Source organism: Haliotis rufescens, unplaced genomic scaffold (assembly GCF_023055435.1).
Source record: "Haliotis rufescens isolate VD_foot unplaced genomic scaffold, xgHalRufe1.0.p SCAF_1, whole genome shotgun sequence".
NCBI lineage: Eukaryota > Metazoa > Mollusca > Gastropoda > Lepetellida > Haliotidae > Haliotis > Haliotis rufescens.
The window spans coordinates 44,328,950-44,353,095 of NW_025963779.1; the positions used below are offsets into that span (position 1 = coordinate 44,328,950).

Here is a 24,146-nt window from a genome sequence, read left to right on the forward strand (position 1 = left end):
AAGATAACGACTATTTATTTGTTAATTGGTCAACAAACTGTACAAGAATTCTGAAATTTTCTGAGTTTGATTTTGGTAAGTGAATAAAAAATGAAACCACAAAGATGAAAAGATATAATGGCCACCACATTTAAAATTGAACATGGTTGAAGTGAAGAGGTCAAAGGAAGGTTCAAATGTAAAAAAACAGATAAACAAATAGGATATACATGTTGATTCCAGGTACTAACCTAATAATATAACCAAATTTCATTACATTTTGCCATAAATACATTTTGCAATATGGCTGCCATATTTTATACTCCCCAAAGAGAAGTAGGGGATCATGAAATATAAATGTTATGATCAGTCATCAGAAGAAAGTTCAGCTTGGGAAAATGACTTGTGAGGAAAGCCCTGTCCTACACTGGAAATGTAAAATGTGCATGAGCGAGGCAGGAAATCATCACTTCCTTTATGTGTGTCCAGATGTTAACAAGTCAAAATCGTTGCTCACATCTGAACACATTTTGTTTTCTATAATCTTGGCAAGAAGCCCAAAGCTAGGATACAAGTAAAGTCGGCTAGAGTTAGAGATATGGATAACGTTAAAAAAACATGTTAAAAATCAGCTTTTACATCAACTGGGTTGCTGCAGACATTTGTCCCATCATCCCTCTGACTAACCAGATTCAGGTCTCCCCTTAAGTCAACCATGCACCTATGGGATTCATTCACAGCTCTTTGGACCATATCCTAAAGATGCAAGAAGTCATTCAGTTAGGGCAGATATGGATTTCAGCCCAGCTCTTACTTATTGGATGAATTCCTCTGCTTTAGCAAGTACATCACATTCACACCATATTATTGCAGCCTTTTACAGGTCCACAGTTCTTTAACAGGGAGACTAAATAAGTCAAGGAGGAGACCACCAGGGCAACCAGCCAGAGGTATCACAGCATGGCATTGAAGATCCAGAAGCATCCAGGAGACTATCAGAGTCAGCCAGTTCCTCACAGGAGAAGACATGTGACATCAGGGCATGATTCCATTCATGCCCCACCCTGGAAGGATAGAACTTAGCGTCCAAAAGCCAGAGTCTCCATGAGAGACCTCCAAGAGCAGCCCTTCACTCAGCGTGGCACAGAGGTAGAGGTGTGCCCAGAGGCGGCTCTTGTTGCATATGAGTCCTCAAAAGTTCAGCACATCTAAAATCCTGTTGATGCAGAGTTGTGCTTGGTGACAGCTGTCTGCTATGGTTGTTTTGAGCCATCCTGCCACAGTAGCCTTGATTGGTGGATGTTTTCCCTAGTAATGCTCACTCAAGTATCTGACCTACAGAAGCAGGCTACCGCTGCATCCCTTAAAAAATTGGATAAACACTACCAGAAAGCTAACCTTAGTAATATTAACTCAACCTCTACCAACTCAACTGTCAGAACTACATTGGTGTCTATTATGTCAAAATGTCTTGCCAGGCATACTTCTTGTATTTCCACCATCTCTACATCACCTCTACATGGACAGTATGTGTCACATCCCGTGCAAGTTTGACATACTTGCACATTGCCTATCTTGGAAGAGCAAGATCAAGCCCACAAAATGACCCCTCCATCCAGAGATATTCAAGTGGAGAACCTCAATCTGGGATACTCTACATCTTGATCTTGACCTATATAACGAACAATATTTAAGGGAACCCCTGAGATTTTAGCTATAAGAGTGAAATGATGAACTTTTGCATGAGACACAGTTATTGTATACAGATAGGAAACTCACTTAAACTCTACACATTGCACACATAAAACATGCCATCCATGGTGACACATCCTGGTTACTTGAATGTGCCAATAAACAACCACATGGTTCATTGATGGGTACAACAAAGAAAAATGCCCTCAAAAGAGGCATGATTGTAGTTGGCCAATCACAGAATACAGTTACAAAACACTTTGGTAAATCCAAAAGTGTGATATCCACACTGATGGAATGATATTGGCAAACAGGTGGGGTTAAGATGACCTCAGGCAACAGTGGCATTGAAGATACACATTGTTTTCTGATGAATCAAAATTCTGTTTACACTTTACTGATAGTAGACAACATGTTTGGATATGAAGTGGAGAGAGTTACTGTCCGGTTGGGTTGGCATCGCATGTGACAGCAGGATGGATCAGATAATCATGCAACGTTAGATGGTCCAAGTTTTACATCCAGTGGTCATCGTGTTTGCCCAGTGCATAGGTCAGAACTTTGAGTTCCAGGATGACAATGCACCTCTTCACAGAGCTTGTATTGCAGTTGTCTGTCTGAGACAGCAAGGTGTCACAACATTGCCCTGTCAAGCTGATACCTTTGGGATATTTTGGGATGAAGGGTTCGTAACCGACCTCAGCGTTCCAAGAAATTGTAACAGTTTAGGCAGACCTTACAATAAGAATGGAGGAGAATATCACGAGAGACAATCCAGAGTGTCAGAGTTACATGTAATTTATATTACCGCATAAACGCATGCACAAGACTGGGGCACAATATCTTACAGGTCCCTAACGGAATATATTGCCCAAAATCAGTCACTGGCATTTGACCCCCTCAGGCACAGGCAACATATGATACCTGCCTTAAGTAGAAGTGTGGATTATCTGGATAGGCTACGATGTACAATCAGAGCACTGAGATACTACATCACAGATCACCACAGAAAGCAGAGAAAAAGCCTATTTATCTCATGCAAGACTTCATTAGGAAAAGACTTCCTACTGTGGTGGGATGGTTGAAGACCATCTTAGCCGACAGCTATCACTAAAATCAGATCTCCACTCCAACATGAGGAAGCTGCAGACCTCACAAAATTAGAGGGCTGGCAATAAGTGAGCTATCAATTGAAACCCTACAATACATTTTCAAATTTCTACTTGCATGACATTCAAACCGATCTGGAAGGACTAGACTCACTGTGTTCTGTGGTGCCAACCTGGGTTTTAGTATCCAAGTAGGCCAGGCAGCCCTTCTTCTTTAGGGAACTTGGAAGGGTGTGTGTGTGGTGAAAGGATATAAGGTGATTTACGGTATCTGCATGATAGTCTAGGATGTATCATCGTACTGCCACCAGAAGTGATGTCATAGGAGACCTCAGTACCGGAATAACGTCAAAATATACATCAAATAACACTATCCAGGGGCATAATGGAAGTGACGTTATCAGTGAATATGTGTAACAGGATATTGTGTATATAGTTTTTAGGAATATAGTTTTAGCTCTTTTCATTTCAAGTAGTTGTATACATCTTCATTAGTTGTAGTACTAAATGTATATGCTTGGGTTAAGAGTCCAAGCGGTTGGTCCAATTTTATTGAAGGGTGGACAGGTTAGTCTATTCCTGTCCCTTTGTCACCAACTCTCTAGCTTGTCAATACAATAGCTTTCAGCTTCCTAGCTGATTAACATTATCTAACTACAGCTTTCCTCCCTAACATTTGCACACTTTTTATTCACTCTGCTTATAACTCTGCACAGACAGGACATGGACTACATATAGTTCAGGTTAGTTATTTACATTATCTTTCCTAAATAGAATTCTAACTTATCATTTAAATATGTTATCAATAATGTAAATATTGTAAATACTTACCTATGATATCAAATAATCAAGATATCTTCTATTTTATCAGTATAAAGTGTTTAACATGTAAGTATGTGTGAGAGCATGATTTGATTGGGAGTTTTGAATGTAAGGATTGAATTAGAAGGTGGTTTTCTATAATTTAAGGAAATGGTTGTCATGATGTATGTATGTATGTATGTATGTATGTATATATTCAGGCATGATAGTTATGTTATTTACTTTTTATAGGAATGCCATAATCCTATATGATGTGGGTTTATAGACACCCCGGTGTCACCCACAGGGTATGTATAAATCCTTTATCTTATCACTCACTTATAAATGAATTTATATGTATAAACTATGTGTTATAATTTAACACAACATGGTAGCATTTTATATATATTCCTAATCTTAGAGATAATAAGTATATATTTATGACGCCACACGGCTACTAGTATTCTCCTAACTATATGTTGTGTAACTGATATATTCAGTTATGATAAGAGACATTTAATATATGTATTACTATTTGAAAGTTCGGTAAATTGTATTTAATATAATTTATCTACAACGAACTAGTGATGTGTAACTGTATGCGTTGCATGTATGGATTAATGTGACTACGCAAACTAGAAAATAATTAACATGCAGCCGTATGCTATTCTATGTACAGTATATAATGTTATATATTTTATTACAGGGTTGATTGATCAATTGTGATTGGAATAAATGTCACCTCAACAAACAACCGCAGCTTGTCATTTTTTAAAATGAACCACCCCTGTTACATATGCCACATAACAAAGCATAGAAGGGGTTTTATATAAACGGAAGTGGTGTCATAAGTGGTCTCAGGACAGGAAGTGACATCATATAAGACATCTGAACAGGGAGGGAGTGACATCAGAAAGTAATGTCAGAACTGCAATCATCATTCTAATCGGAAGTGACATCAGAAAGTGACCTCAGAACTGATAGTGACGTCATCATATGTCTTAAATACCACAACAAAGGCTACAAACTGAAATTACAAGAAAGTAAGGTGCTGTCATATATATCATGGTGTCATATAGATTATATATATTTCTACTTCTCAAATGTCAACTATTTGGGAATACTAGATTCTAGGGCCCAGGTGTATACTGGCTAGGCTAGATTTAGGGTATTTACTTGATGGAATTATCATTTTGCATAATTCTATTAATAATTTCTTTGAATACCTTACCTATTTAACATCATAGCCAGTATTCACCAGGGGGCATTGAGAGTTGTGCTTGGCAACAGCTGTCTGCTATGGTTGTTTTAAGCCAGATGAAAACTTGCATGAGATAAATAGTCATTTTCTTTGCTTTCTGTGCTTTTGATTTGCTGTGGCTAGAGGATCTGGTACAGAGCTGGTGTACACAGGAAGCCTGTTGTTAAGGCATGCGGCGAATAGGCGAGATAGGTGGGGTACCCCATATTGAGGTTATCCACTCGAATATCTCAGTATGGAGGGACCATATGTATGTGATGTGCTTCCATACTGCAGCACATCAATTATGCCAAAGCAAATAAATGTGTAAACTGCTTGAATGAAACATGAGACCTCGTGCCCCCTTGATGCTGTATGTACATGTGCCGCCACTGTGGTGTTGTCTGTCACACTGATAAGTGGTGTATACAAACTTGCCATGCTTTCATGCTTAACGATGCTCTTATCTTCCTGTTATTGTCCATTTCCCCTGTACAGTGATGTCGTCCATGTGAATGCTTGGATACACTTGATTAGCTGAAACCTTGACCCTATAAAGACGATGTCTTGGTACTAGGTACTGACTCTAACTTGCCAGGGAGAACCAGGAATCCTAGGTATGCTATAAGTTGGATGTTCTGCTTGAACTGTGACTTGTCCTGATCAGCCCATAGGAAGTTGTCAAATTGCCATGTAGTCTTAAGAGCTTTAGATGAGTGGTAATCAAGGTAAATAGCCATGAAGCAAATGATATGCCGAAGGAACTGATACCTCTGCCTGTTGACTGCAAATAGTAGATAATGTTGGTAACTTGGATGAATGGAGATGTGAAGATAGGAGTCCTAGTCTAGGCTTATCATCCAATCTCCTCATTTCAGGGCGTTCCTTAACTTCTTGAACTTGCTTAACTTAATGTGAGTCATGTGCCATGAGTGCCACCTCTGGGGATGCCTCCGCCACACTGGGGGAAGCTCTGCTCTTTCTATGTGTAGCTGGTCTTGGACATGAAAAGAATCATGCCCTGATGTCAGTGGATAGTTGGCAGGTTGTTTCTAGATCTTAGAAGACAGTATGAATATGAGTATGTGAAATCCTGAAACTTCTGACTAGTTGACTGCTTATCCATGACGGAGTGCAGTCAGCCATTGAGGAACGTTGTGGCTGTGATGGGCTGTGACATCATATTCCTCTTCAGTGGCTTCATTCCTCATCATCAGCTGCATGAACAGGGGGCATGGTTTCTCAGTCATTGGTTATGGAACAGTGATGCATTATTACTGCTGTCAAATCGAATGCAATTGAAGTCTATCACATGAATCTCAGACACTATGGCTGCCTTAACTAATGCCAGAAGCAATAGGGTTTTCTGTGTCAAGTGTTCAAAGTCAGCCTGTTGAAGGTTTGTAAACATCACTGGTTAGATGTTGTAACACTATGTTCAGGTCCCTTGATGGGACCCCAATTTTTTTCTGCTGCTCCTCAAATCTGAAAGATCTGAGTTGTGCCATCAGTTTGGGAAATTTAGTAAGTTTTATCCCATTTGAAATAGTCAGTACTGAAGCGGTCAAATAAGTTCTCAGTGTCAAACCTTTAAGATTCCTTGTGCTTCTTAAATGGCACAGGTAATCTGCTACTTTTTAAAAAGTAGCTTTGGCTGCTAAAAACCCCTTGGATCTTGCAAACTAGTCAAAACTCTTCATTTTTAATCACAGAGATTCCTTGTTCATCTACAAAGTGCTAAGGAAACTGCCATAGCTGCTCTGATGGAACATTCTCATTTAGTGAGGTTGTTTTTAATATGTTCCATACATGAAGCTCGTATAGTTCTGGTCTTGGATGAACTTGGTTTGAGGAGGATGTAGAAGAAGGTTAAGCCAGTTTGGGAGTTTAATTGACAGATTTCCAGCTAGCTTGACGAGGTCTGGAAACCAAGTTCTCGTATGGCCAATAAGGCGCTACAAAAAGCAGTTGTAGGTGGCTTGTGTGCAGGATTTTTTTGATTATCCATGGTATCAAGGCAGGTAGGGGAAACGTTTAGACCCTCCCAAGATATTGCCTGTGCATTGATTGACCAAGCTAGTGGGTCTGGCACAGGTGAAACAAAGGTGCTATCTGATTTATGAATCTGTTTGCGAAACGATCAATTATTGGGCAACCTTCTTCCCTTATCACCATAAATGCTTCTGGATACAGCTTCCATTCTCGTGGTGCTGGTTTAGCTGGTCTGGATAGGGCATCCGCTAAGACGTTTGCCACTCCTGGAATATGTCTTGCTTTTATCGTTAATTTTCAGGCTGTCAACGAGTTCGTAAAGTTGAAAAGTCAACTTCTTGAGGGTCTTGATTTTGACATGCATTGAAGATTTACATGTTTTGAAGATTGAGTAAGCCTTGAAACACTTGCCTTTTGTTGACTGAGATTTAATTGCGAATTGCTGCTGGCAAGTAATTTTTTGTTTTTATCCACTGATCTTCTGATACTAGAATCTGATTCTCACTCGTTAGAAACCTGATCCCAAGGAATTTGATCTCCTGGGATGGTTGTAGGTCTGACTTCTGATATTTCTGATATACCAACCTCGTTGAGCTAATAATCTCAGGGTAAAGTTCAGTATTGTTTGAGTTGTTCTGTTGATTTTGGGGCTTGGATTCCTTTGTCAGGATAAAAGGCGCAAAAGATTCACCTGTTCTGAAGAAACGCCACAATTGGTTTGGTCACCCATGTAAATAGCCATGGGTAAAAAAAATTCCAAAGGGCAGAACAGCCCATTGGTAATGTTGGCTTTTGAAAAGGAAATGTGGATATTTATTGGAGGCTGGATGTATGGGACTGCGCAGGTAAGCATTTTAGAAGGTAGTTGTGCTGTCTTATCATTGTTTTAATTGTGGTAGATGTTGTAAATCAAACAAGACCTTTCATTTGAGTTCTTTTGGGGTTCCAGAAACATCAGTGAATAGAAACTCAGAGTTAATAACTCAAGCGGAATTACAAACATTTTTTTTAATTGAGTTCTTTGCACGGATTGCATTGTCTGTACAGCTTTCATTAACATTTGATCCTTAGAATTGTCCTCGCGACTGATTTACGACACCCATTGTCTGAAGAACATTTAATTGCAAAGGCTCATTACCCTGGAGCCATGACATCTTTATGCCTTGAAACACTTAATTGCTGTTATTTATGAGATGCTAATCCTATTTGTTAATCCCCATTTTTGTGTACATCGACATTCTGCCATCCTGAACGAGATGTGCAAGTATGTCACTGATGATTTACTGTTTACATTTATATTTATAACTTACTAAATGTCAGGTGACCTTGGTTATATAAGCCTTGGTCCAGAGAGGAGAAAAAGAAAGGTCTTACCCTTAGCCTAGCTAGGGTTAGGCTGGGTGCTCCGGGGCACCAAGACAACAACCACAACCACTATGTGCTGACCTGGCACAAAGTGTCTTTTGTATGTATATATCTACAAGTATAAAGTAAAACTGTATATACCGCAAGTCATCGTCTCCAAGCTGAGAACCATATGTCGGCCTCTTGTATATACGAGTATGCAAATTGTTCATTAATCAACGTCAGACCGACACGCGTTGTTATTTGGTGGAGCTATCGGGTATGACAGACTTCTTAGTCTGTCCTTTCCTGTACCTCTTTGCAGCATGGCATATGGTTCACAAAACTGTAGGAAGTGACAGTCTCTTATTAAAAGGATATACTACCTTCCTGAAGGCCAATCACCAAGAACGAAGAAATGGCCTGTAACAAGATTGAAGAAAGAACAAGAACCTCTCTGATCAAGAACAAGTTCTCCGATCCCAAACCTTCCCTGCTAGAATATCTTAGCAACACTGCTAAGTCTTCCCCTTCAAGATGTCGTTCCTGCACATGACCTAAGAAAAGAAGTATACACGTGTATCCCACAGAGATCCGACCACAGCCATCTTCATGCAGACCCTGCACAATACAGAAACCGCTTTACAGGCACCTACAAGATGGACACTGTGTACAAGATATCTCATTTGTACCAACTAATTTGTGTTTACTAACATGGACTCAATCAAGGATATATATTGTGTGACTGTTGAATAGTGCAAGCAGGTATGTTTAATCAAAGCCGGTATATTAATGCCAAAATGTGTCTTTACAATATTCAGTTTTGTATATGTGCAATATACTCCAAATTACATCTTTAGTCAAGCTAGATCTTTGAAGTTATTGTGTAGGGAATCTTTGAAATGTCTCCAGGCCAGGCCAGACATATAGTTGCAATTAGGGCCCAGACAAACATAAGCCGTAAGGGTTATCGAGTCACACCTTAAAGCTCAACTTGTAATTTCAAAAATCTAAACGACAAAATTTGTCATTTGTTACAAGTTATTAATGTGCACAGTTTGGTACAAAATTGAATGTATTGTCTAGGACTTTGAATTCAGATTAGGGATATTCTTGGGTGAGCCACCCCCACACATATGTTTATTGTATGTCAGTATTAAGTAATTAACAGCACAGCAGTATTCAGCATTTCAGAGTTTTGATGTCAGAATTAAGGATTTTTTATCTTGGGCATCGCACCCACAATATCTGGGCAAGCTCCGTCAAAGACACGGGAAGAGCACCCATTGTACTTAAAAGGGCAAACGTACCCACAAGTACCGTTTGAGTCATGCGGTAAAGCTAGACTCCTGGTTTCAAATTTCTTTATGCGAAATATTTGCTGAGATGTTTAATTTGTACTTTTTATGACATTACTCATTATCATTATTCGGTACTGAGTCGCACTGCCAAACTAGACTCCTGAATTCAAGGAACCTTCAGTGATATATTTATTGAATCTGTGCAAAGCAGTAATTACCTTGTAGTGAAATTGCACATTACAAAGATCACCTCGTTAGTTTTCAAACTGGCACGAAATAAAAATGGCTAGATGATCACTTTCATACTGTCATTGCATAGATATATTTGTTGCATAAGGATTTCATGTAACTGATTTTGTTCACATTTGCAAGGTTGTTTTCGTTGGTGAAAAAGTTCACACATATCAATTTGGACTCATGTAAACCTTGGGGTCCAAGCTTCATGTAACGTGGGGAAGTTGTCATAGCGACTGATTTACGACACCCATTGTCTGAAGAACATTTAATTGCAAAGGCTCATTACCCTGGAGCCATGACATCTTTATGCCTTGAAACACTTAATTGCTGTTATTTATGAGATGCTAATCCTATTTGTTAATCCCCATTTTTGTGTACATCGACATTCTGCCATCCTGAACGAGATGTGCAAGTATGTCACTGATGATTTACTGTTTACATTTATATTTATAACTTACTAAATGTCAGGTGACCTTGGCTATATAAGCCTTGGTCCAGAGAGGAGAAAAAGAAAGGTCTTACCCTTAGCCTAGCTAGGGTTAGGCTGGGTGCTCCGGGGCACCAAGACAACAACCACAACCACTATGTGCTGACCTGGCACAAAGTGTCTTTTGTATGTATATATCTACATGTATAAAGTAAAACTGTATATACTGCAAGTCATCGTCTCCAAGCCTCTTGTATATACGAGTATGCAAATTGTTCATTAATCAACGTCAGACCGACATGCGTTGTTAAGTTATCATAATATAACATTTATACTAAGTTTTCCTATAATAATTAGATCCACATCAAGTGCTTTTATGAGTTATCATGGTGTAATATTTATACATCATTTCATATAATTATAGTTTAGCAAGTAATACTTATCATCAGGTACAATGCATATATAAAATATCAGTAGTTTCAGTTATACCTTTTTAGATAGATGCTAGCCTAAGGTATTGGTAGCGCATCTCCTAGACATACTATTCAATAAGACAAGAGTTATGTCTACATAGTTTAATAGATTTGGAGCTTTTAGATAAATACTAGCCTAAGGTATCAAGATCCCATCTCCCAGATAAAAGATATGTCTACATAGCCTTATAGATTACCTTGAACTATTTTATTTAAGTAAATCTGTCATCACCTATATTAGAATAACATTCAGCAATTACTTCAATTTAGACTCATTAAGGATTAGCCCCCATACAAGCTCGTCTATAGTGATACCATAATCTCTTTCCAAGCACCCAGTAAATATATCAACAAGATTAGTGCCAGTCCAACAGGATTAACAGGATTAAGTATTCCCCTCTGTCTAGCCATTCATTAACCATAAGGCACAGCCCATCGTGTATCAACCAATCATATTCCATTTTATTGTTCTAATTTTTGTTAAATACATACAGAAACCAAATGTTAAGCAGAAGGGGTTTGACGCTCATACCAAGCAGATCTCTCTCCCACAGCCCAGAGGGTTGTACCGACTCTCTGTGGCACCCTCACCTATATTTTAAGATATTGTTCATTGTTAATTGTTCTTGTAAATAAAATTGTGATTAGTCTCCTGTGACTCCGGCTCTTTGCTGACTAATTCCCCCAAGAAAACCAGCAAGCCATTTGGAAGGTTTTGTTCAACCGAACAGAACCATAATAATTCCATAATAGAATTGTAAACTATCTCTTTGTTAACATCATGGATGTGACCATCAGAGATGTTGTTGCCTCACAAAATTGCTGTAATAAGTTCTTGGTGTAGAGGTCTGACCAATTAGAATTGGACATAAGACTTTGATGACGCAAGTGTGTAAGACCTGCTGATACTGAACTGATATGATCAGAGATAAACTCTTGGTTTTCCGTTTGACCGATTAAAACTGAAAGTAACATTCTTTCACAGTAGTTCTGGGGATCTTTTAATTCATTGATGATAGCTTCATTCACGGAGTGTTCCATGGCTAACCAAAACAATAAATGTCTGGTGGTTATATCAAGTTGTGCTAGTTTCCTGTTGTCTTGTTGCGATAAGTTCTACTCTTGAATTCTGACATGAGTATGTAATCCTCATCAATCCCCAATACTCGGAGAAAGTGTGACTTGCATGCATGGGGAACTTTCTGGAATTAAAGCTAGGTATTGGGAGTCCCTGTGATCTGGTAGCCTTTGCAAAGAAACATTAAGATCATTAGCAATGTGGGAGAATAGCAGAAGAATCCCTTGACAGCAAAGATATTGTTAGTCTGTCTTTAATCCACGCTATTAATTCATGATATTTTTTTTTTTTTTTTTCTTTTATTGTTTTTAGAAAGACACACCTGTTACATAAATGGGCTTCCGCCCAGGGTAGCAGAAAGCCCATGACATAAAGCACAACTTATCAGTACATCTTACTTTGTTGTTTTTTTTATACTCACTCACACATTCACTCTTGTTTATATATCATATTGCAGTTTAGGAAAGTACATGGTCTCAAACATTAAAATCTTAAGTACAAAACTAAAATTAAATTGAAAGCTGCTCCTCATTTTCGAAAAGTTGATGATACAGCATCCAAGCACCATAGAATTTCTGTTGATTACCTGTCTTGAAAGCAATATCTTTTTCAATGTTGTATCGTGAAAAAGCTTCCTTTTTATAAACATGAAAATAAGGTTTTGTATTATAGAATTTGCATCTATAAATATAGTATTTTGCAATTAGTAAAAGTAAATCAAACACTTTATCTGTTTTTATGTTCTCTTTAACTCCAAAAAGTATCAATTCTGCACAAAATGTCATATTATAAACATGAAAGCACTGGTCGATCCACAATGACACTTCATCCCAAAATTGTTTTATTACATCACATTCCCAAAACAAGTGAGTAATTGTTTCCTTTTCATTGTGACAGAAGGAGCACAAATCATTCTGAGCATAATTGAGTAAATACAGAAAAGTATTAGTGGTGAGAATTCTCTGGGTAATTTTGTATTGAAACCATCGCAGTTTGACGTCCTGTGTTGTACTGAAAATTTTATTATAAATATTGTTCCAATTTAAGTTTTCAAATTGTAATTCCCACTTTTCCTGCCCTTTAGTTTTTACTTCTGTAGAAACCAATGAAAAATAAATATGTTTTGAACCGGACTTGGAACTACAAATAGTTTTTACCACACAGCGCTGATCCTCCACAGAATCTGTTGGAACTCTAACTAAATTTAAAGCTCCAAGGTATTGTTTGACGCTGCTAACAACACCATAAAACTCCAAATAGGATGAACAAATACCATACATATCATTAAATTCCTCATATGACAGAAACTCCTTATTGGCCTTGACCAAGTCTATAATTTGGGAGATGCCCTTCTCAAACCAGCATTTCAAGAAAAATGATTTCCTATTAATTTTAATATTAGGGTTATAAAAAATTGGTTCAGTTAAAAAACTACTGAAAGATTCTGGCTTGATTTTCTTATCAAGCACTATAAATGACTGAAAACAACTTTTCCAAAACTCATTACTTATCAAAGATAATTTTCTTTAAAAAAACGTAGATTTAAATAGGTGCTTCCATTTTGGATCACCTGAGGACACAAGTCTCCTTATCCATGTGGCCTTAAGAGATGTTACATATGAAAAGATATTCACCATACCTAAGCCCCCTTGCTTAACAGGTTGACAAACTTTAATCCTCTTTACTTTGTCTCGTTTATCACTCCAAAGAAATTTAAAAAGCATAGCATTTAAAGTAACAAGAAAATCATTTGGGGGATCAGGCAGTGATAACAATAGATAATTGAGTTTTGAAATCAACAAGGATTTAATGATTGCCACCCTACCAATTGGTGTAACTATCCGTTTCATCCACCTATTCATAATCTGTTTTAACTCAAATAATTTGTCTTTAAAGTTCAACTGAACCATTTTTTTCAGATTTGTGCAAAATTTGACTCCTAGAATTCTAAACTCTTCTGGATTCCAACCAACAGGCAAATCATCTTTGAACTTTTCCTTACAACCTCTCTTGGAGCCAAGCCAGATAACTTGAGTTTTATTACAGTTAATCTTAAGACCAGATATTTTGACAAAACAATCAAGAGAGTTAATACATGATACAAAGGAGGACTGACTACCATCAAGTAATATTTCCATATCATCAGCATACTGACTAAGAAGATACTCACTACCGTCCACCAGGATACCTTTGACATCTCTATTAGAGCGGATCATATTGGCTAGTATTTCTGCACAGAGAATAAATATATACGGTGACAATGGGTCACCCTGTCGGCAACCGCGTCTGATATTAAACCAAGATGACAACTGACCATTGATGGACATACAGCTTTTTATATCATTGTAAAATACCGATATATATTTCCTTAAATTTTCACCAAATCCCCAAAAGGATAAAGATTTGTCTATAAATGACCAAGCAATGGAATCAAATGCCTTCTCAAAGTCTATAAGAAGAAGCATACCAGGAATGTTTGATTTTTCTGTACATGAGATGGCATCATAGATTAAGCGAATATTGTCACCAATGTAGCGACCTGTCATAAAGCCAGTCTGATCTTCATTAATGATAAATGGCAATCTTGACTTGATTCTATTTGCTATGCATGAAGATGCCAGCTTATATGAAACATTCAATGGTGATATGGGCCTCCAGTTAGTTATGAAGCGTTTAGGCTTGTCCCTCTTTGGAATACAGACAATAACCCCTTGTTTCTGGGTAACAGAGAGTTCACCAGATATTAAACCACAATTCAATGATCGCAATAAAAATTGTCCAATATCTTTCCAAAAGAATTTATAAAATTCAGTGGGAAAGCCATCTGAGCCTGGGCTTTTGTTATTTTGCATATTTTTCAAAGCTTTTGCCAGCTCATCAAGAGTTAATAGATCTTCCATCTCGTCCACATCACTTTTATTTAAAAAGGGGAGAGAATCTCTGTCCAACAGGGTATTCAAATCACAATCTTGCACCATGTGTTCTTTGCTACTGTATAAATTCTCATAGAAATTGGCAGCTTCAGCAATAATGTCACTTGAATTTAGCAATGTGGTGCCATCGTTTAACTCCAAATGAGTCATAGACTTGCTGACAAAATTCCTGTTCTCAAGGTTACAGAAATTGCTGCTAACTCTTTCACCATCCATAATCCACTTAGTTCTAGATCTTATGGCAATTCCAGCCATCTTGTGTTTCCTAATTTCCTCCAATTCTTTTCTTTTATCTTCCAAGTCATCAAAATTAATAACACTAGAAGTTTCAAGAATTTCGATCTGTTGAATCAGGTTTTGTTCTTTTTCAATATTTTTTTTTTTCTTGAAGGAAGAATAAGAAACTGTTTTTCCTCTGATTTCCAGAAGCAGGACTTCAAAGAATAATTGATCATTTATATTAAACTGAATTTCATGATTAGGTATATCATTAATATTTCGAGCATCACCATACATTTTAATATACTGCGATTTAACCTTTAAAATAGTTTCTTTTACTAGATCTATGTAATACTTATCTTTCAACAAAGAAGTATTAAATTTCCAGTATGTATTACGCTTTGGACAAGTTTGAAATGAAATACTCAGATCAATGATTGAATGATCAGTTCTATTACCTGCAGTGATTTTTGCCTGTGTGGCAAAAGAATAGAGTCTTTCTGACATGAGGAAGAAATCTAATCTTGCTTGTTTTAAGGGTGACTTTTTACGCCAAGTAAACCTTTTGATTTCTGGATTAAAATCTCTCCACACATCTACCAAATCAAAATCACCAATTAATTTTAATATTTTTTCACGAGCACGAGGATTATTGATATTCTGGTAATTATGAACATCTAGTGACTCATTCAAAACAGGTTTCCAATCTGCAGCTAAAATATAATCCTCATTTCCCATGACACGAGCTTGCTCTTTAACCTGCTCATAGAATTCTGGTGAGTCTAAATTGGGACCATAAATATTCACAAGTGTTACCCGTTGATCACTAATAGTTATATCTAATATAAGTAAGTTACCATTGTCATCCATGTAAGTCCTATGAATCTTATAGTCCACATTTTTGTTAAACAAAATCGCAACACCCCTGGACTGGCTGTTTTTGGAATTGAAGATGCAATCAAATCCCCACTGTGATCTTATAATTGGTTCTTGTTCTTTTGTAAAATGTGTATCCTGTAGTAGATAAAATGAGTATGCTTTAGATCGTAAAAAGTTAAAAACATCTTTTCTCTTGGCATTATCTTGCAGTCCTCTACAGTTCATAGAGCAGCAGGTAAAACCTAAGTTAGCCATTGTCAATAAAAGATTTGTTCACATACACAGAGGCCATATGAAAGATTGAATTTACACACTTTCTACACATACATACACTTTCACAACTATCTGAAGAAAAAGCTTTAAAACCATAAATGACTGAAATCAAACTCACACTTGCTTCTACAAACTTCAAGTAAAGCATCGTATGATACAAACTGGCACCATGTGGCTACCACCAGAAAAAAGGGGTAAAATCTTCACCCAAAAGTATCAGTGGCATATAACAGAAAAGACCAGGAACAAAAATAGCTGTCATAATGATAAGTAAGAAGCACACAAGTGTCAAACCATTACACAACTACATACTGTCCACTGTGAAGCTAACATCCCAAATTCACAGTTACTAGTGATTTGGTTGAATATTTCCTCATGCAATATTCAATTGACCCATTACACTATAAACTAAATTAGGCTGTGGCATACAGCGAGTATAGGCACTAACATAGTAATATAGAGAAAAGTAGAAAATAACCAAACCAACACACTGTCCGATATGTAATTTACGAGTTTTACACACTTACAAGTTCTCTTTTGATCAAAAGTTTAACTGATGAACTAATGATGCAATGCATATAAGACTTATATCTGATATTATGCAAATAAGTCTTATCATTATTATCTCATACAGTAATTCTACAGTATACTAGTTTGTTTTTTAATTGATATCTCCAGTTTTTTGTGTTGGTTTTTTTCGTTGTTTTTTTTTTCATAACGAAACAACGTGACAATGGATCTTCACATGTCCAAGAGCGAGATCAACAAACCCGAACATGATGATGTGCACTAAAATAAAGTTAACACTACATTTGTGATTTATAACAAACAAAATAAAAATTGACCGAGAGAATGGGTGGGTCACTCATCATCAGTAATTCTACAGTGTATTCGTTATTTTAAGCTCACCTCCCAAAAAGCGGCTATCTTATTTTATTTTTCACACCTTATCCATGAAAGAAATATTATAAGAATATCGTCCTCTCCACGAGTCCTGTGGGCCGCCATTTTGAATGGTCACGTGACAGACGTACACACCTTGGTCATGTGATATGCGAAATACCAATGTAAAAAGTTCAAGAAGCGTCTCCGGTAACACTGTGAAACAACATGACAGTGGATCTTCACATGTCCGAGAGCGAGATCAAGAAACCCTAACATGTTGATCTGCACTCAAATAAAGTTTACACTAGATTTGTGTTTAAAAGAAACAAATAAAACATTGATCGAGAAAATGGGTCACTCATCATCACATACATTGACTTTAGCCAGGTTAGATTCTTGGATCCTCGTCCTCTTTGAGAGTTTTCCATGCGCTCCTGGCATCCTTTCTGTAATACAGGGTAACAACGATCCCCTTTTCGCGAACCTTTGCATGTAGTTGTTGTTTACGTAATTCAGCGGCTTTTCGTACCAGGCGGCCACGAAGTTTTTTTAAGTCGACAGGCAGGTCTGTACGAACACTGAGCCGGTCTTTCGCCAATTCCCTCCCCACGGAATAGGTAGTCTTCAAAATGAGATCTCTGTCCTCCATGCGCACGAATTTAATGATGATAGGATTAGGTTCTTCGTTCGGTGTGAATCGAGGGAGTCTGTGAATATTCACAAACAACATGTTGTCCACCGCATGTGAATCCAGGTGTAATTTATCCTTGAAAATGTTTCTACAGGCCTTGTCAACATCTGTGACTGTATTAGGTACACCGTAGATAAGTAAGTTGGATTTACGGGAATACATCTCTGAGATCAGTAGCTTTTCTCTTAGCTTGTCGATTTCGTCGCGGAGGTGTTGTTCTGACCACGCCATTTTGTCACCAAGGTCGTCGATAGATTTCAAAATAAATTCCACCGACGACTCCACTGAAGATACCCGTTTGAACAAGTCAGCCACTTCTTCTTTAACAGAGTCGATCTTGGAACATATCTGACTGGTCTGTTTGTCCAATTCCTCGCGAAGGAACGTTTTCAAGTCGCTGGGTGCAACGCCAGCAGGCGGGGAGGACGAAGGTGAATGTAAGGGCAGAATAACGTCAGAGCTTTCCTCCTCATCTGTCTGCTCCGGGCGTAAATACGAGCTGATTTTATGTGTAGCAGTACTGCTGGTGGTAGATTTGTTGTTCTGTTTGTTTGTATTTCGTCTCCCCGCCATGCTTGTGTAAAGATTGAAGTGGATTACCACGAGAGCGCCAGTCGCACGTCTTTACGATTCGAGCGCCATACAGGAAGTCCAAATTCATGATATTTAATATACTCTTCAAAAAAGAAATGCAAAGCCAGATTTGTGTGAGGTTGGAAAATACATTTATACGAGGAACTGTACAAGGTATTCAGCCAAAATGTTGTGGAGAAAACACTTGGTGATTGCAGTTATCTCAGTTATGGGTACACAGGAAAAGTCCAAGGTGCAGGTCAGCTACCATCAATAACACATATGTCCCCCGTTTGAATTGATCGTGGCCTGACATCTCCTGTCCATGGAAGAGACGAGTATGCGAATCACATCCTGGGGAATGGTAGCCTACTCAGCCTTGATTGCCCTTAATATGGACCAAACCTGTCGTGCCATGATGAGAGATAGCCACCCACATCATAATGCTACCCCTACCACCAAACCTGTCCACTTCCTGTATTTGGGATGCGGTTGGGATTTGGGATAGCCTTGTGATGGTGCTGGGCGCTACATGGAACACCCTGGCTACAGCTGATCGAGATTCCCCTGCCTGCAAGCACCCTATGGCATTGTTTCTTTGTACTTCTGTTAATCTTGGCATGTTGTTGAACTGTCACTGTTAGCAGATCCCAGGCAATCAAAAACCCTGCACTTAAATAAAATGCAGCTCCATAGCCCTTTTGTTAATACACTGGGTGCGTTTTTCTGAATCATACATGTTTCCCGACTAATGGTTTGCATGTCCTTGTTGTGATCATTTTGATCCGAGAAATTTGTCATTGACACCATAACACATAAAACCTCTTCATTTTGCATCTCTTGGTCTGCTAATTTTGCTTTTATGCTTTTTTGTTTGTTTTGAAGAGTATATATTGAGGGAAAACCTCTTGAGATGGATCCCCTATTTGAGGGGGTTTGAACTCATCTGCCTCATGCAGGAGATAGGTGGTGTTGGGTTTCAGAGCCGTAGATGAAGGCTGAGAAGTCTGTGTAATATCGGCAGAGAGTGATACCGTAATAAGCTCTGCGCAAGCTTTATTAAACATTTCTTGCTGCATGGCCAGTAATGCCTATTGTGTACCACCGGCTAATAAATCTGTATTAGTATAAGGCACTGGTAATGTGCCTTGCGTAAAATAGTTAGGTTGTGTGAATGTAGCAGGGTGCGTGAACGCTGGAGCTTGTGTGAAAGCTAATTGATTGAATGCAGGCTGTGCAAAGGCCAGGGTGCGAAGGTGTGTGGCTGAATAAGGTTTGTATCCTGTGTATTTATAGCCTGTTTTGATGATAATGAGGCATCCATGAACTTCTGAGGTTGTGCAGAAGTGGACGGCTGCATGAAGGTCTTCGTCTGACAAGTAGAAGAAATTTTAGTAAAACCCCTTCACTGATGATGAAGAGTGTGGCGGCTTTGTGAAGGTAACAGTCATGCTCTCTTACAGGGGAAGACTGCTTATGGGGCCTTTACACAGGATGGCGACCTTTGTGCCTCCATGCATTGAACGATGAGTATGGCGATCGCCGTGCCTCCATTCGGCGACCACGGCAACACTTGAGACACCATGGCAATGCTTCTGCCTCTTTTATGCCTCCTTTGAGCTACCTGTAGTGCCTCCTCAGCCTGCCTATAAATAGAGGGCTTGTACCTGCAGTGTTTCATTGTGGTTGCAGACGTTGAACAACTCAAGCAGTTACTGCTAAACAACTGCTGGAGCAGTTAAATAGAAACATGATTTTCGGGATTTAGGCAACCATTGAGCATCCTGGCCAGTTTTTGATCGCTCGAAGGTGGCACAAAGGTCGCAGCCCTGTGTGAAGGGGGCTTTAGAGGCAGAGGAAGATGTACTCATCCTCTTACCTAAATCTTGCAGACTTTTAGCTTGACTAAAGGAATAGTAGATCTAACTTTTTTTTAAACACTCTGGACTTCTTATTACTAGATGAGGAAGTATGTTAGTGGATGACTGCTAAGTCATCAATGGGGGCAAGTTGAATATCATCTATATCAAAATCTTTCTCTTCCTCTGAAGATAGACAAGGTGTAGATTGTCTATATTTCTTCATCGAAGCTGCCTCCACTGGCGATGTAGAACATGATGACTCACGTCGTTCATGGTCCATCTTTTTCCTCTGCACTGTAAAGAGGTATCCATCAAATTCTTCCTTCCCCAAAGGGGCACAGAAAGTTCACCTACTCACCACAGTGCAGTTCTGTGTGATGCAGCTGGTGCAGATCGGGTGATGGTCAGAATCTCGAGGACACGTAATTTGCAGATGTTACATGTTTTCATTACCAAAATGGTGTTGTATTTATGGTGTATTTAAAGTCCAAATAAGGAAACAATCTTTAAAAAAAAGATCATAAGTAAACAATTTTCAGTTTAAGTCCGGATAGATAAAATAATGGTTTCTGAGAACTCATTTAGGTTAAAGAGCATGTGTGGGATCAGATGGGGCTCTGAGGCCTCTTCCAAACCTAGAGGAGCCACCCTACCTGCATCATTAGCCCACCAAAGACCAAAGAAGTATGCGCCTAAGCTTGAGCATTGCGGCAATAAAGAACCCCTGGGGGGAGTCACGCAGCAAAAAGTAGGAGAGTTGATGAGGTCAGTGTAAAAGTTTTAGGCGTAAAACTGAGTGGTGCTGCCTTGGGTGCAGATCTTGGTGGTAGTAGCACATTTTCATCTTTGAAATGTTGGGACGGGTGACAAGATCAACCTCTATGGTTGGTTGGTTGTTTAACCCCGCACTCAGCAATATTCCAGCTATATGACAGCGGTCTGTAAATAATTGAGTCTGGACCAGACAATCCAGTGATTGATATCATTTAACCACGCAATTGGGATTGATGACATTCATCAACCAAGTCAGTGAGCCTGATTAGTCGCCTCTTACGACAAGCATGGGTTACTGAAGACCAATTCTACCCCAGACTTCAGAGGTACCACCTCTATGCATCACAGACTTGTCACCCAAGTGTCTCTCAGTTGAAGGCTTCACACCAAGGCAGAGACATTTAATCTGACTTCATAATATTTTTAGTCATAGTAGGTACCTTAGACCTTTTGGCCAATCTTGTCTTTCTAGATGTATCCGGGTTATTACCCCAAGCCTTAAAATGTCTATCAAACTTAACCTAAGGTAATTTTTTGCAGCAATTGTATTTAGAGATTGGAGTGCACTTACTATTTCTGAAAGAATGGCATACAGATTTAGGTTGCAAGTCACATGAGCTGACTACTTACGAAAATGATCCTGCTTCTTATACTCCCTAACTCCATGTTATCATGCTCTCAGTTTGACTATACTTGTCTTTAAGATGATTTCAAGAAGTTACAGTGTGAAATACCAAACCAAAGTTACCAAACATTATCAGAAGTGATCCAAAATGTGGTTTACATCCGGGCAAACATGAAAGAAGGGACATATTCCTGCCCCGTGCATGTGCATTTGCATTTCCAGTGGAGGATAGGGTTCTCTTACAACTATGGGTCAAAATGATATTTTTGATATATGGCTGCATATGTGAAAATAGTAAGAAGATACCATACCATACGCATCTTGGAAAAATTGACGAGACCATCTTCAGTGAAGTTTGGTGTTCCCTCTTCAATGAAGGACAAGTCGGTTAGGTACATTCCAAGGTAGGGAATACATGGAGGATCACATCTACAATTACAAAAAAAAGAGCCAGAAGGCTCTGAAGCTAAAATGAATTATGAAGAAAGAACAGGGTATGTGAAAAGTCAAAGGTATGTCATTCTGCATACCACATACTTTCTGCATATCAAATTTCAAATGAAACATGCTTAATTGGGCAAGAATGACATTTTCAAAATCACTGCCATGAAGGTCATGTTTAAAATCAAATCACAATTCTTGAATCATTCATACAATTTTTCAGCTCAGTAAAAGTTCAGCATCAAAACTTTACTCAAGGTTCTACTACACCAAATCAGTACCAGTTTGGAGAGTGCGGTTTTCGTAGGGAGCCTTCAGTGCAGATCGAGAGATATCTGCAGGCTGTGATTGGAGGATATTCTGTAAGATTTTTATGTCTTTCAAATGTACATCCATCCAGTTATTAAAACTGACCATGTTTTTCTATATTTAGTACTGTCTTTTTCAACATGATGACTTATGCTGAATGTGACCACAGCTATTTTCAAGTAGGTGACATTTGGTGCGAAACTGGGGGTGGTGTGTTTAGCTTCCGGTACTCGGAAAAGGAGCTGGCTAAGCTAGTCATTTTTATTTTTTTTATTGCTGCTCTAAGGCCAAACTGTGCACACACGTACAGGTAATAGCTGTTGAATGCTTAGTTATTTAAAAAAAAATCATAACGTTACTATAGAAGTCTATGGGAAAACATTTGGTTGTGTGTAACCTGTAGGGTGAGTGCACATTTCAGTAATTCATACTTTACATGCTTTTCTGTTTATATTTCACCATGGATACACCATGGAGGCAAATTTAAAAATAATGACAGTGAAGTTGGGGACATTTTGGGTTGAATGGAGCATTTGGATGGGCTGGAAATGAATGTTGCTTCGTATTGTGGTCGAACTCAGCACGAACCCCCCAGGGTACCTCTGTCCAACAAACCCTCCTCCTGCCTTCTGAATTTGTTGAAACTGATGAATTTGACAACAAATTAGGATAAAGTCACCACTGCCACAACAATTTCTGCCTTGTGTCAATCGCTTGCCAGTCAAGTTACGCGATGCCGTTATCTTGAATATGAAGTATGTGCACTGCTGACAGCAGAATATGTCAAACATCCCCTTATTTATAGTAAACAATGTAGCATACCAATATGTCTTTCTGTTAGGTGCTCTTGTGTGAATGAATGATGCTATTTTTCTATTAAGTTTCTTAAAACAGACTTATTTTTCACTCATATAACTTTCAAATAATTATTTTGTCCCCTCAAGAACTGACTCCTGGCTGTTATATCCAAACTGGTTTGCCATTTGATATTGTCTGAACACTTTTTTCAGCTTTTCACATGCCTGATGTTGACTGGGGAGGTATATGTGCACTCATGCAGAAGAAGTAGGAGTTTCGACATCGAATTTGGCATTTGGAGAAGCTGATCCGAAGTCCGGTGTTGGCAGTGTGTGATCGACAACCCTTGTTTTGCCTCGCTGCGCTTTATTACCTTGTAGAAGTTGTGGAACTTGGACATGTAGGTACAGTAAGTACATTTAAGAACCCCAGTCCACTTGAGGCCCCTCTGTTGCTCACCATCAAGTGCCATAATAAGATCACCCTCATGCACTAGACATTTCTGACAGTGCTCCCTTAATGCCTCACTGTGCAGTTTTTTAGTTTGCAAACATGAAGTAAGGGCTATACACCAGTCCCAGAACCTGCTTAGATGAAAATAATATCCACTGGCTCTTTTGGAATGTAACATTATGGTTCTGAAATCATCTGTAAAGAATGTGATAGTGTTCGACAAAACTAAATTATCTCCCCTGTTTAGTAAAATGCATTGTATCTTTCATTCCCCTATAAACCCATAAATTATTGGAGAGAAACACTATTTTAAGCTGGTATTGCATGACACTGTTAATTGTGAATAAAAAGAATTACATTTATGTCAGGATAAGCTGTACATTTTCAAAATTATATGGAATTTTAACTTTGTTTCATTGAAACTGGCAAATAACTGAAATAAGCAAGTTTAGCCACCTTGAAACATTAAACAGTAAGAATGTTTGATGTCCTGTGAGTATTTTAAAGTCTTAACTAAATAAATCAATAGAGTTAAGTGTAATTTCCTTCCATGTTGTGGTTTCAAAAAGCTTTTTTCTACTTGAGGGTCCATTTCAATTTCTCGGCTTTAATAGGCGGTATGGTTCACTGGTCAGTGTTTGAGATTGCTGTTAACAATGCACCCCTTTACTTCCTATTTTCTGGTAAAGTTCATTATCCAGCCTTACATATATGATGACTTTAAAGCTGCTTAATGTGTCCCTTGCTTATTGTTGGCC

At 38.4% G+C, this 24,146-nt stretch overlaps 1 protein-coding gene and 1 long non-coding RNA gene across 3 annotated transcripts in view; one reads left to right on the plus strand and one right to left on the minus strand.

Moving 5' to 3' along the window:
- Positions 1-24,146, minus strand: part of LOC124136483 (ras-specific guanine nucleotide-releasing factor 2-like) — a 977,843-nt gene that overhangs the window by 21,043 nt on the left and 932,654 nt on the right. For both annotated transcript variants that reach the window (XM_046502407.2, XM_046502406.2), the window contains one exon: positions 21,699-21,816. In XM_046502407.2, coding sequence (XP_046358363.1) covers positions 21,699-21,816 — 118 coding nt within the window. The remainder of the gene's footprint in view (positions 1-21,698; positions 21,817-24,146) is intronic.
- Positions 3,219-4,332, plus strand: LOC125380920. Its single transcript, XR_007221529.1, has 2 exons — positions 3,219-3,523; positions 3,834-4,332. It is a non-coding gene; the product is annotated as an uncharacterized LOC125380920 (long non-coding RNA).